This window comes from Phyllobates terribilis, unplaced genomic scaffold (genome assembly GCF_046119375.1).
Source record: "Phyllobates terribilis strain yellow unplaced genomic scaffold, ASM4611937v1 Scaffold_13__5_contigs__length_258822181, whole genome shotgun sequence".
NCBI classification, from domain to species: Eukaryota; Metazoa; Chordata; class Amphibia; order Anura; family Dendrobatidae; genus Phyllobates; species Phyllobates terribilis.
Genome location: NW_027362773.1, coordinates 88,159,156 through 88,171,852, shown reverse-complemented (window position 1 = coordinate 88,171,852; position 12,697 = coordinate 88,159,156). Strand labels below are relative to the sequence as shown.

The 12,697-nt window shown below is 43.3% G+C and overlaps 1 protein-coding gene across 1 annotated transcript; it reads left to right on the top strand.

Annotated features, from left to right (window-relative positions):
• The first annotated feature begins 103 nt into the window (after nt 1-103).
• API5 (apoptosis inhibitor 5) lies at nt 104-11,103 on the top strand. Its single transcript, XM_073658170.1, has 14 exons — nt 104-384; nt 3,258-3,419; nt 3,937-4,030; nt 4,500-4,565; nt 5,657-5,808; nt 6,043-6,252; nt 6,342-6,446; nt 6,544-6,633; nt 7,819-8,000; nt 8,087-8,180; nt 8,342-8,398; nt 8,590-8,666; nt 9,182-9,318; nt 9,731-11,103. Exons 1-14 carry the CDS (start codon nt 316-318, stop codon nt 9,808-9,810), a joined length of 1,575 nt encoding a protein of 524 aa, XP_073514271.1. The 5' UTR covers nt 104-315; the 3' UTR covers nt 9,811-11,103.
• The last annotated feature ends 1,594 nt before the right edge of the window (nt 11,104-12,697 follow it).

The window sequence follows — 12,697 nt, the reverse complement described above, 5'->3', positions numbered from 1 at the left end:
GAAACACGCCCCCCCCCCCTGTTACAACCACGCCCCCCTCCCCCTGTTACAACCACGCCCCCTGTTACAACCACGCCCCCTATAAAGACATGCGCACGCGTCGCCTGTGAGTGCCACACTCTGCTTGGAACCTTCCAGGTGACGCGTGCGCTTTCCGAGCTGTACTTAGTGCTGGGGCCGCCAGGTGACGCTGTGGTTTTGGAGCACGGGCGCTGTGATCAGGTCTTTTCCCGCTTCCCGTCTGTACAGTCGCTCTCTGCGCACACACTGAGGAGATTACCGTCACTGAGAACATCGCCGGTGTTAGATACAGACATGCCGACCGTGGAGGAGCTGTACCGGAACTACGGGATCCTGGCCGACGCCAAGGACGACGTAAGCCAGGTAAGAACCGAAACGTGGTGCTCTGGCGCTGCGGGACATAGGCCTCTGTGTGCGGCGCCCCGGGCCTGTCTTTCGCGGGCTTTGCCTTCCCTTTTCTCCTGTTTCCAGGCCTGGTCTCTCGGTCCTTGCCTCCTTGTTGCCCGGGCCCTTCTCCCGCCTTTCCTCCGGGCCTCGTCCGCTCACTATGGGGCATGGAGCGGTCTAATGCTTTCTGCCTCGCAACAACCAATCACAGAGCAGCTTTCATTTGGATAGAGCATAGTGCCGAATGTAAGCCGTGCTGTTATTGGTTGTTACGGGCAAGAAATAGCTTTTCTTTTAGGCCCCTCCATAAACCCCTCATTATCTCTGCAGCCATAGAATCGATCTTGTGAAAGTTTGTGTCTGGATTGGTTTCTTTAGAGGGGATCATAGTCATCGCCCCCCACCCGTTGTACCCCATTATAGCAGGGGACACTGTTGTTTCTTCACTGGTGATTATACAACAGTTTTAGCAAATAGTCTCCCATTCCCCCAGCAGCCATCAGAGCGTCAGATGTTTCACAATCTGTCCGGACCTTTTATTGCTTTGTCAGGCTTTTTTTTTTATACATGGGATAGCTGATAACGTATGGATTGCTGGGGGTCCAGCCCCTGGTGCTCCACAGCTCACAGCCCTTTAATGAGCAGTAGGATTATAATTGTGCTGTATATGCTCAGTGTAGATGATGTGTAACCTTTATACTTATCCCTCCGGGCCTCACACACCTGCTCTGATTTGTGGCTTCCTTTTCGTTTCTTAATTTTCCAGTTTTCTCTAGTAACTTTTGTTTTTTAAAGAAGTTGTCCAGTACTTTTACATTGTATCCGAAGTATAGGCCCAATATCTGATCAGCTGGGGTCGAACATCCCCGCCGATCAGCTATTATCCGTGTCGGTGGCCGCTGTACGCGCTTACCGAGTTGCTCTGTCCACTTGTAGTGGCCGCGGCTTGTTAGGCCATGTTTACACTAGGTGTTTTTTTTTTCTGCAGTTAAATCTGATCTCTTGCGGGGTTTTTGGAATGCTACATTTGTCTCTACTACATGCTGATAAAGTTTAGTGAAAAAAAAAATCTGATTCTATTTCATCAGGTTTTGGCACACACAAAAAACGCTGCAAATCCTGATACCTCCGTTTTTTGTAGCGTTTTTTCACCACTCATTACTTTTAATATGTGAAAATCACTGAAAAACATGCAAAACACAATGCTTAGGGTAAGAAAAAAAAACAGTGTGCATGAGATTTCTGAAATCTCTTAGATTGTTGATGCTGTAAAATTTGCATAAAACTGAAAAAATGCTTAGTGTGAACATAGCCTTGCTGTACTTCTGCAGGCAGAGACTGATGTACAGTAACAAGTCTTAGCCACTACAGGTAAACGGAGCAGCTCAGCAAGTGAGCACTTTCGGCCGCCGTTAATAGATGATCGGCGGGTGTGTCGGGTGTTGGACCCCGGCCGATCTGACCTACGATATCTATAGGCCATCAATGTAAAAGTAGAGGACTGCTTCTTTAAGTTTTATAGATATCGACCACTCCTGCGCCAGGTAAATTCCATAAGATGGGCTCATATCAGAGTTTGCTTCCTCCTGGTTTGTGTACTTTCTCACTTTCACTCTACAAGCCCCAAGACATTATATAATTATGTCCGGCTGCAGTGTAGTACAGGACAGTGGCACACAGGAATAAAATATATTCCGTTAAAAGAGCATGGGTGCAAATCCTCCAACCATTTACCAATCCTCAATATAGAATAAAAAATGAAGACCGCACTCCTTGTTAGAAAAAATAAATGGTGATTTAATGGCCCATGTGGACTTTAGGTGACATTTCAGCTATAGGTGCGAACCTTTCTCAAACCTTGCGGTGCCTGGAGGGAAACTCCTCCGGTCTTCATTTGCGTGCCTGTCTCCTGCCACTAGCGTCACAGGGCTCTGCGATGTCTAGTTGTTGTCCTGCAATTGCCAGATCCCCCCTTCTATGAGCATTGGGTTCAGGTGCCGGTGTCTGCGCAGAAGAAACGAGAAGCCGATGCTTATGGAAGGGCGGAGTATCGCCTTTGCAGGCGCGGGACAACCACTCTGGTAACTCATTTTTGTCCAGGGATTTTGCCTAGTCACATAGTGCCTTTATGGCCCTGTAGTAGACACTTTTACAGTTCTCCAATCTTCCAGAAACACGTTTTCTACTATTTTAAAATAGCGCCCTAATGTCCTAACGTGGTACTAGTAGTTGACTGAGCTGAGGCTGTCGGAGCAGACGCCTGCTGGCTGGAAAGGAAACCTTGTCCGGCTTGTAAACCTGACTTTATGGTAGACACAGAACGTCATCCAAAGTGGATAAAAACTAATTTACATAATTTTTTATACGTGTAAATTTAGAAAAAGCTTAGAGGTTGTCTAGTCTTATGTTATTGAAGACGTCATCAATATATCAATGTGCGTCTGGCACCCGATAACCCCATCGATCAGTGGCCGGATGTAAGCGGAGAATGGAGCCAAACTGCCCGGCTCTGCACTGTGCAATTGCTTATTATTTTTGCTATGTTTTACACTACCTTTCTCCTGTGACATACCCTCTTACATGCCCTTGGTTTGGCAGACGTAGGCATCATGTGTCAGTAAGGCTGCTCCATTGCTTTGTAGTTGCAGGCGGCAGCTGTTTCTGTTGCTCCTGGACTCTGTGTCCACACTGAGCTAAAAGCATCTGAGCACACAATGATCGGCCGCAGTGCTGCACACGCAGCGGACGCTTGTGTCTGATTTTATTTCCCACTTGTTTTTTGGCTTTTCACTTTCTGCTCTGTAAAATTCACGTAAAGTAATTCTGTATTTCTTAATTTATCTTCACAGCACAAAGCTGCGTATCAGGTTATCCTGGATGGTGTGAAAGGAGGAGCGAAGGAGAAGAGACTGGCTGCTCAGTTCATTCCTAAATTCTTTAAATATTTCCCGGAGCTTTCTGATTCTGCGCTCAACGCTCAGCTGGACCTGTGTGAAGACGAGGAAGTGTCGGTAGGGAATCATCTCCTGTTTATCAGTCAATGAAAAGTTCTGCAACTTTAGAATATTTTTTGTATGAAAAGAGAATTGCTGCCACTTTGCCTCAACATTACAGACTATTGGAGAAACTGTTAGTTTTAACCGCCCCCACCCCTCTTCATATGACAGTAAAACTTGCATCGGGTCCTGTTTGTTGCCACAATAATAATACACTACTAGGGTTGAGCGAGTATGCTTGTGCCCAGCTCCGAGTATCTACAGCTGCTCGGTGATGAGGTTAAATCGCTCCTGTGTGCATGATTTGCAACTGTTTGACAGCTTTATTACATGTGAGGAATGTGTAAGAAATAGACATTCCTCCCATGTAATAAAACAGTTGCAAATCGATTTAACCTTATCACCGAGCAGCTGTAAATACTCGGAGCTCGGCCTGAGCGTACTCGGCGAAAGGGTTAATAGAACATACTCGCTCAACACTATACACTACTGTAACTGTTAACCCTATTTTCTTTTCACATGTTTTTTTTAGATCCGTCGTCAGGCTATTAAAGAACTGTCACAGTTCGCTACTGGAGAGAACCTGCCCCGTGTGGCAGACATCCTTGCCCAGCTTTTGCAGTCAGGTGCGTTATAACTTTTAACTGAAGTTACATTGCAAGTTGAGTAAAACAGATGAAGCTTTTTGGGTACCTCTCCATACAATGCCGATAGCGATATGGAATTATTGTATTCATTTTGAAAGGGACAGAGGCTGGGGGTAACCAAGTTGTCCACTAGTTTTACATTGATGCCCTATCCTTGGGATAGGTCATCAATGTCTAATCGGTGGCGGCATCCTACCAGAAGTCCTAACGTGTGGAGCTTGGCCGTCTTCTAGTAGTGGCCGCCACGGGTTACTACACATCTGCCTCCTATTGATTTGAATGGGAGGTGGATGTGCAGTACTTCTGGCCAGTGGCCACTGACACCGATAACAGCTGGGGGCCGGGTGTCTAACCCTAAGGATAGTGCATCGGTGTAAAAGTAGTGGACAACCTCTTTAACCTTCTGATTAATTGATTATCTGAACTGTGTATTTTTTTTGCTTTTCAGATGACTCCGCTGAGTTCACGTTGGTGAACAATGCCTTGCTGAGCATATTCAAGATGGATGCCAAAGGTAATTGCAGATGAGACTCTTTTTTTTTTTTTTTTTTTTTCCCCTTCTTCGCTGCTTCAAACCACCATGTATTTACTGTACTTTCAGTAAAGTAAGAGGTATAAATAAAATATGCAAATATTTTGAAAAGCACCCATCATCAAAAAAAACACTTTTTTTTTTATTAGCTTAATATTACACGGAAAAACGTCACCGTGCGCATGCCCTTCCCATGGTAAATAAACACAACTGTCTGCTGGAAGTGGCGGTCAGCATTACTACTGCACAGAAGGGATCGAACTGCTCTGAGCAGCGTGAGCTTAGAGCAGGGAGATCATGTTCAGGGCTGTGGAGTTAAAGGTCATCTACAGGCTGCTGTTGGGGACATTGCGTCACTTTAGTTTCTCTTGCCTCTCCAAAACTCTTCCCTGTCTGTCACATTAGGCGCATGTGTGATGCGGAGGGATCAATGAAAAGTCACGTCATCCACAAGATGGCGGTGCGCTTCCATTGAAAAATAGGGAGTATATTTTAGTCCGTTTTGACTGCTTTGAAAGTTGCTCTACAGTTAGAATGAGTGCATCATTTTTCATTATAAAAGTGGATTTTTGCTAATAGGGTCTTTCTGTTCAAGGCATAATGCATTAATGAGTGTGCATGCACATTATGCCAAGAGTATCCACGTTGAGGGATGTCCATAGCATCATTTTGTCAATTGGGCCTCATTGGAGCTTATTGTACTTTCAGTACAGCTTTTTTTTCAGTTGCATCATGTGTTGTCCACCTTTTGACTTTTTTTTACTTAAATGCATGTAATTAAGGCTTAAAATGTAAATTATTTTTGTAATTGGGTTTCATTAAAAATTGTGCACAGTTTGCCTTCTATAGCTGCCGTGCTGCACTGTCCATCAAGACCACAGAACACATCAAAGTTGATTGATTTTATTTTATTTTTTTCTAATGAAACCCAATTTTGGAGATGTTTTTTTTTAAGATCCAAATACGTGCATCTGAGTACAAAAAAAAAACTTTTTTTTTACCCGCAAAGGTGGAAAACTCCTTTAAGTTTAGAAGCATTATACATATTAAGATGTTTCTTCTGTCATACTCAGGCACATTGGGAGGCTTGTTCAGCCAGATCCTTCAAGGAGAAGATATAGTCCGTGAACGAGCCATTAAATTCCTTTCCTCTAAGCTGAAAACACTTCCAGACGATGTTATGACGAAGGAGGTGGATGACTTAATATTCTCTGAATCAAAGAAGGTAATTGTATACCCATTGGTAATAAACTGGGTCGTCTAGGGATTAGTTTATTGCTGGGAAGAATCATCAGTGCACGATGGGGGACAGCGGCCAGTCGAGCATTGGTGCTACATCATTGCAATATACCAGTATCCTGAGACACCACTGCCTTGTGCCTTGCAGTGGGAATGCATGGTCCTGTGCGACTCGGTGTTCCACAGCCTTGGCGATTATTAATTACGTCTCGTCCCTTAGGTCCTGTATGACGTCACGGGAGAAGAATTCGTCCTGTTTATGAAAATTCTTTCTTCGTTGAAAAACCTCCAGACGGTCAGCGGCAGACAGCAGCTGGTGGATCTAGTGTCTGAACAAGCAGGACTGCAGCAGACACCGCTGAACCCTGCAGACCCCGACTCTGTGGATCGCCTACTCCAGTGCATGCGCCAGGCAGTGCCGTTGTTTTCAGTAAGTCTGCTGCGGTGCCGCCAGGTTGTCTAACCAACTGATGAGTGTCTCTGCAATTAATAATTCTGACTTTTTTTTTCCTTTTGTAGAAAAACGTTCACTCCACAAAGTTTGTGACCTACTTCTGTGAGCACGTTCTGCCCATCCTGAGCACCCTGACCAGTCCAGCCGAGGGCATTGATGTCCAGTTGGAGGTAAGTAGTAACTCTGGTTATAGTCAATTTTGTCTAGATTACAGTGTAAGAAGTGATGGGCACCCCTTGTAATTCTGGAATTTATTCTTGTTTTAAGGTATTGAAGCTGTTGGCTGAGATGAGCTCCTTCTGCGGAGACATGGACAAATTAGAATCCAACTTGAACAAGCTTTTTGATAAGTTGCTGGTATGTACTTATGCTCATTTTTATGTAAAAGGGGTCTCTTCTATATCTTTTGTGTGCTTCCTTTCCCCTTTTCTAAATGACTTAAACTTTAGGACTGTGACCATAATTTTCAATGGCTGTCCGGTCACAAAAATAATTCTTTATTTATATTGTAATAACATATTTCACAGCAATTTACAATTAAGAAAATTCAAGTGAAAGGTACAAACAGGCAAAAGTAAAAGGAGCTTACAATCTAAGGGATTGATCCTGAGCTGGGAATCTGCACACAGCCCATAGAACCCAAAACCCGTCATTGGGAATGTATCGGTGGGGGTTGTGTGTCTGTGATCTAAGGCCATGTTCACACATCATGTTTTTTTCAGCCTTCTTTGCTTCAGATTTTTCTGAAAATTTTCAGCTGCGTTTTGCAGTACCAGCAAAGTCTATGAAAAACCAGAATTTTCTGTTCACACATCATTGTTTGTGAAACACATTTATTTTTGTCATTTTACCATCTTGACTTGGTCACTGAGATGGTAGTTTGTATAACGAGAGTTTAATTAAATTAGTTATGTGTAAACAATGGCTGAGCTAGGTGTGAGATTGAACAATACCTGTGGCCCAGGTGTGAAATTGAACAATGCCAATGCAACTGTATGGCAGACCCCAAAGTGTGAAAGTAAATGGTGTCATACACATTGGCAGTGCCATGAGTTTGTTAAACTATTCCTGAACAATTCACCTCCCCCACTGTTATGCCAAAACCAGAATGAGATTTTTTTTTTTCACTGAACTTTATGTACACGCATGAACAAAAGACACATTTCTGCAAAAAAAAAAAAAAAAAGCGCAGCAAAACCTGCGTTTTTGACGCAGCTTCTTTCCTGCCAAAGATCATTTTTTGATGCAGATTTGTGACAAAAAAACATGTGTGAACATAGCCTTATTGTTAAAAAAAAAAAAAAACCACGAATGTTCATTTTTAAACTACTGGTGGGGATTTTGTCTCTACCATTGAGACGTTCTGATTATATAAAAAATAAAGGATTAAAAATCTTGTCGTAAAACCTGAGGAGGAAAAAAAAAATTGTTCCATTCTGAGGTAGTAGGACCAGAATCCTGAATGAAAAAAAAGACAGGGCTCTTGAAATCTAAGCTGACCTGTCATATTTGTCTTTACACCTTTTAATTATTTCTTGCCAGGAATACATGCCCCTTCCACCCGAAGAAGGAGAAAATGGGGAGAACTCTGCAAACGAAGAACCAAAACTCCAGTTCAGTTACGTCGAATGCTTACTCTTCAGCTTCCATCAGCTTGGAAGGAAAATGCCCGACTTTCTGATCGGCAAAGTCAATGCAGAGAAACTGAAAGACTTCAAAATCCGGTAAGTGGTAAATCACAAGATGGGTCTTCATTTAGAGGGACAAAATGGGGAGGTCACGTGGTCTAATGTGTATGTTTGCTCTGCAGGCTCCAGTACTTCGCCAGAGGACTCCAGGTCTACATCAGGCAGCTCAGATTGGCTCTGCAGGGAAAAACTGGGGATTCACTAAAAACAGAAGAGGTAAAAAAATTGATTTGATTTTTTTGCAAAACTCATTTGTCTGCTTTGTTAATCTTTGCTAATAAAATATAACAAATCTTCCTGATATTTGGGGTTTATTAACCCCCTATTAAGATTCCAGCCATATCCTCATACCTTGTGTTATGTTCTTATCATTGCAGAACAAGATTAAAGTGGTAGCCCTAAAAATAACAAGCAACATTAATGTGCTGATCAAGGTAAGCCTATGATCCTGTTAAATGTGCAATACATTGTTCTTCAGAACTACTGACCCATAGTTTTACTACATTTTCATTGCATGGGAGCCAAGAAAAAATGCCATTGGAGACTTGCTAGAAATCGAAATGTTTTATTTTTTTTCTGCAATCTGAGCTCTGTCACATCCTTATAATTGAATGTATTCCCTTAGGATCTGTTCCATAACCCTCCATCCTACAAGAGCACCGTGACTTTGTCTTGGAAGCCAGTCCAGAAGACAGACGTTGGGTGGGTATGACAGAGATTGCTGTCATTTATTTATCTTTTTTGTATCTTTGGCTATAAGTAGTGTCTTGTCCTCGATGTTATGCTACTTTGCTGTATGCCCGTATCTCCACCACATTTCTACTGTCATGGTGGCGAACGATGCAATTCTGTGCATTTTTATTTACATATGCGATCGCCAACTAGAAAAGGCGAAACATCCTTGTTTCATTTGGTATCTCTTGTTGGTGATGATGCCAGTCTGAAAGCAAAATTTAAAGGCAGTCACCCTTCATGAATGATGCTTTGTCTTCTACATATCATGTTCCAAAGGTTGGATGTAATCTTAATCATTGCCCGCAGCTCGATATCTGGCTGCCATATAAAGGGTAATCTATAAATCTCGTTGGTGTCCCCTGTGTCAGATCTCACCGGAGTGGTGGCTACAAGGGATGTTATACTTTTTGGTTTGCTGCTATGTCTTTAGATCATACGCTCCGTTAAGTGAGAGGTTTTACAGTGTATTCTACTTTTCTCAGCCAAAAGAGGTCAAGTGAAGACACTTCATCTAGTTCCCCTCCGAAAAAAATAATTGCAGGACCAAAGAGGGATTCCAGACAGATCTACAACCCCCCTAGCGGAAAATACAGTGGAAGCCTGGGAAACTTCTCTTACGGTGAGTATCATTTGTGAACATGTGACAGTGTTATACAGCCAGCTCTGGGATCCATCACCAGGTGAAAAGTGGCCAGTTTTTACTCTTTATTCCTGCTGCTCTAGATACGGTCCTTTGTATTTAGTTCTACTTTTTATGGACTTTGCCAAGGGGGCGTGGCTTACAGGGTAATAATACAGGGCAGCCTAAAGACACGCCCCCGAGGATCCAATGCACAGTGCCTTCTGTAGCACTAGGACCATAAAAAAAAAAAAAAAAGTTTGCTGTTACAACCCGTCCAAGAAGTGTTTTCTATTGCATCCAGCATTGTATAGAAATCTTTAGCATATTCTTAAAGTGTCACCTTTTAAAATATAAAGCAGTGGTATATTCTGACTTTGATTCCTAACTATTTGATGTTTTCATCTTTCAGAACAAAGAGGAGGATTTCGCGGAGGCCGGGGAAGAGGATGGGGAGGACGCGGGAATCGCAGCCGGGGCAGAGTTTATTGATGTGTAGCCGCTAGCAGACGACGACCTGCAGTAAGCGCTGTAGTAAGGATGGACTGCTGATCACCCGCCAACGGCAACAGACTTTTTAACATGAAAAGCGTTCTTTATACCTTTCTATGTACCTATCGGTTTTTTTGTATTCGGACGTTGCCGCACCTTCATCCACAAGCCCTGACGCTGCACATCTAGGATCCATAAATCCTAATATTCGCTGAATAAGACCCGAACTCTAGCATGGCTCTAGGACATTCACCTGAACTTTCCAGTTGGTGTTGACATCCATAATCCAAGGGGGGTGCAGAAATCCATTAAGCCAAGGTTTAATTTCTGAGCCCATACATTTTTTTTTTTTTGGTTCATTGCTAATGTATGCCGTCATCACAAGGACCCTCCATCTCGCTGTTTGGTTCGGGCCAATTTAATTTTTATTTAATTTATTGTTTTACGGTAAAGCTGCGTTTTTTTGCCCCTCCCCCTCAAGCTATATATATTTTTTTTGTTATGATGTACCCATGGCTGTGTATATGAGAGCTTGGAAGTATTTCTTCCCTACTTGTAATTTTGCCTCTTTTCAGAAGTGTTACCGCTGTGTGCTGTTTTTGTGTTATAAGTGGGAAAATACCATTTTGGGCTTCGACAAGAGCTGCTTTTGTTTTCTGTTTTTCTTACTATGGCTTCAATTAGAAACCTAATGTTCAGGTTATCCGGCACCATAAACACTCATGAAACATTCCAATATTAAAATCAGTCCTAGGCTGCTGCATGAAATGTCTTTACTGCGAGCCGGCGCTTCCGTTATCGCACCTTATATGTGACAGTTTGAGGCAGCGATCACACATGCAGTTTTTGGTGCACATTATCTTTGGAGCTCAAAGCCAGGAATGAATTCATAAGGAATGTAAAGACTTAAAGGAAGACTTGTGCTTCCTTCTGGATCCACTTCTGGCTTCAGATTTCTCACTGCCAAGTCTTCTGGAGGGATGGATTGAAGCAGGCAATGGATCGTCTGCGTTATTTAGGTAATAGGAACACATTAAACTGTGCAACACAGTTCTTATGAGCTCGGCCATGGTCTGACTTTAGGAAAGTTAGGCAATAAGGGATACTTAAATGGTCAAGTCTGGGGCGACTATAGGGGAGCGGTCTGAGGTATAACTATGGGGAGCCGTCTGGATACGGGGTGACTACTGGGCAGCTGTCGGGATACGGGGCGACCACTGGGCAGCCGTCGGGATAGGGGGCGACCACTGGGCAGCCGTCGGGATAGGGGGCGACTACTGGGGAGCTGTCGGGGTAGGGGGGCGACTACTGGGCATCCGTCGGGGTAGGGGGGCGACTACTGGGCATCCGTCGGGGTAGGGGGGCGACTACTGGGCATCCGTCGGGGTAGGGGGGCGACTACTGGGCATCTGTCGGGATAGGGGGGCGACTACTGGGCATCCGTCGGGGTAGGGGGGCGACTACTTGGGAGCCGTCGGGATAGGGGGCTACTACTGAAATTTAAAGTCTCAAAATTTTTAAAATATGGGCAAAGTCCTGAAGCACCATTAATGGTGAGCAAGTGTTCTCCAGATCGTCCATAACAGAAGGTCAAGTTTAGGTCCAACCTTTTTGTAATGATTACTGTCATAGAAGGCTCTCCTTAGGCCATCTGCTGCACGCTGGGCAAGAATGTTGCTGAGGCAGATATTGTGCCTATTAATCAGTAAAGGACTTGTGCACCCTACCTGCCAGGCGGCTCATGGTTATCTTAGCTACTATCCAGTCTGGTGCATGCATCTGCATCTCTCCCTGTCGCATATGGAAAATAGTCGCTGCCCCTAATATTGTTCTTTTGGTCAGTGGTCTTCTGTTATCTTGACACAGATCTCCAACCCCCCACAGGTTCGCTATAAAGAGAAATTATTCTTAATTTTAGGTTGGATATGTTTAATGAACAATAAAGTGTTCTAAGCTGGACCTTCCCTGTGGCAGCGCATCACGTGCCCCCCACATCATCTTGCATATAGTCGTCTGGGGGGCAATGCTCTGAGGCTTCTTAATCCATGGGGTGTCAGATGGAGAAGTTCTTATCTTGTGTTCTGGTCACTTTGCAAATGAAAAAGTCTTCAATAAATCAATGTAATTAACCTTTAGCTGGTTCAGGGGCACAGTCACAGGCCAGTATTTTAATGCTGATTATCGCCAAATATGAAAAAATTTCCCTTTCCAAAAAAAATCTGCAACTAAACTACCAAATAATAAGAGTGTGTATATTCGATCAGGCTCCATTGTGGCTTTGCCGCTCCTCCTGAAAAGGTAAATGATCACAATCTGGAAGTTTACTTGTGGTTCTGGATGGGGATGGCCTTGACCGTATCTTATGTCCTTTTTTTTGGGGGGGGTGTCCTTTAATTTATTAGAGGTATAGTGCAGTAATGGCTTCTACATGTGTTCATTCCTGCTCTCTTCGGCTACATGGGTAACACATGGGCCCACACTTCCTTTTAGGAGGGTTTCCATCCCCATAGAAGAAAATTGCATTACATGAATGAGCTAAAATAATGCGATACTGGCCAAATAAGTGAAGCATCGACCTTCTAGCTGTGGAAACATTGAAGGGTAACTTACAGTTTTTGGTGTTTTAACCCGTTTTCTGCTTGTTAAAAAAAAAAAAAAAATGCTTCTGACCATGTCTCCCATGTTTCTTGGATTGCTTCTAAATACAGACTTTTTGAGTTTCTTTCCTATAAGTTTATTTCTAGGAAACTTATAATAAAGGGAACGTGGAATCAGAAAAATGACTTTTTTTTAAATACAATTTTTGTGTTAATTTTTTTGCAGTGTTTTTTTCCCCTATTTTTAAAATCTCTCGGAAAAAAAAAAGATGGTGAGAATAGCAAGATTT

Bases quoted from the DNA above. Each gene is read 5' to 3' on its own strand.
- API5 (XM_073658170.1), top strand. From the start codon at position 316: ATGCCGACCGTGGAGGAGCTGTACCGGAACTACGGGATCCTGGCCGAC. The intron at 4,031-4,499 runs GTGCGTTATAAC...TTTGCTTTTCAG, and splicing joins TGCCCAGCTTTTGCAGTCAG to ATGACTCCGCTGAGTTCACG. The intron at 6,447-6,543 runs GTAAGTAGTAAC...TCTTGTTTTAAG, and splicing joins GCATTGATGTCCAGTTGGAG to GTATTGAAGCTGTTGGCTGA.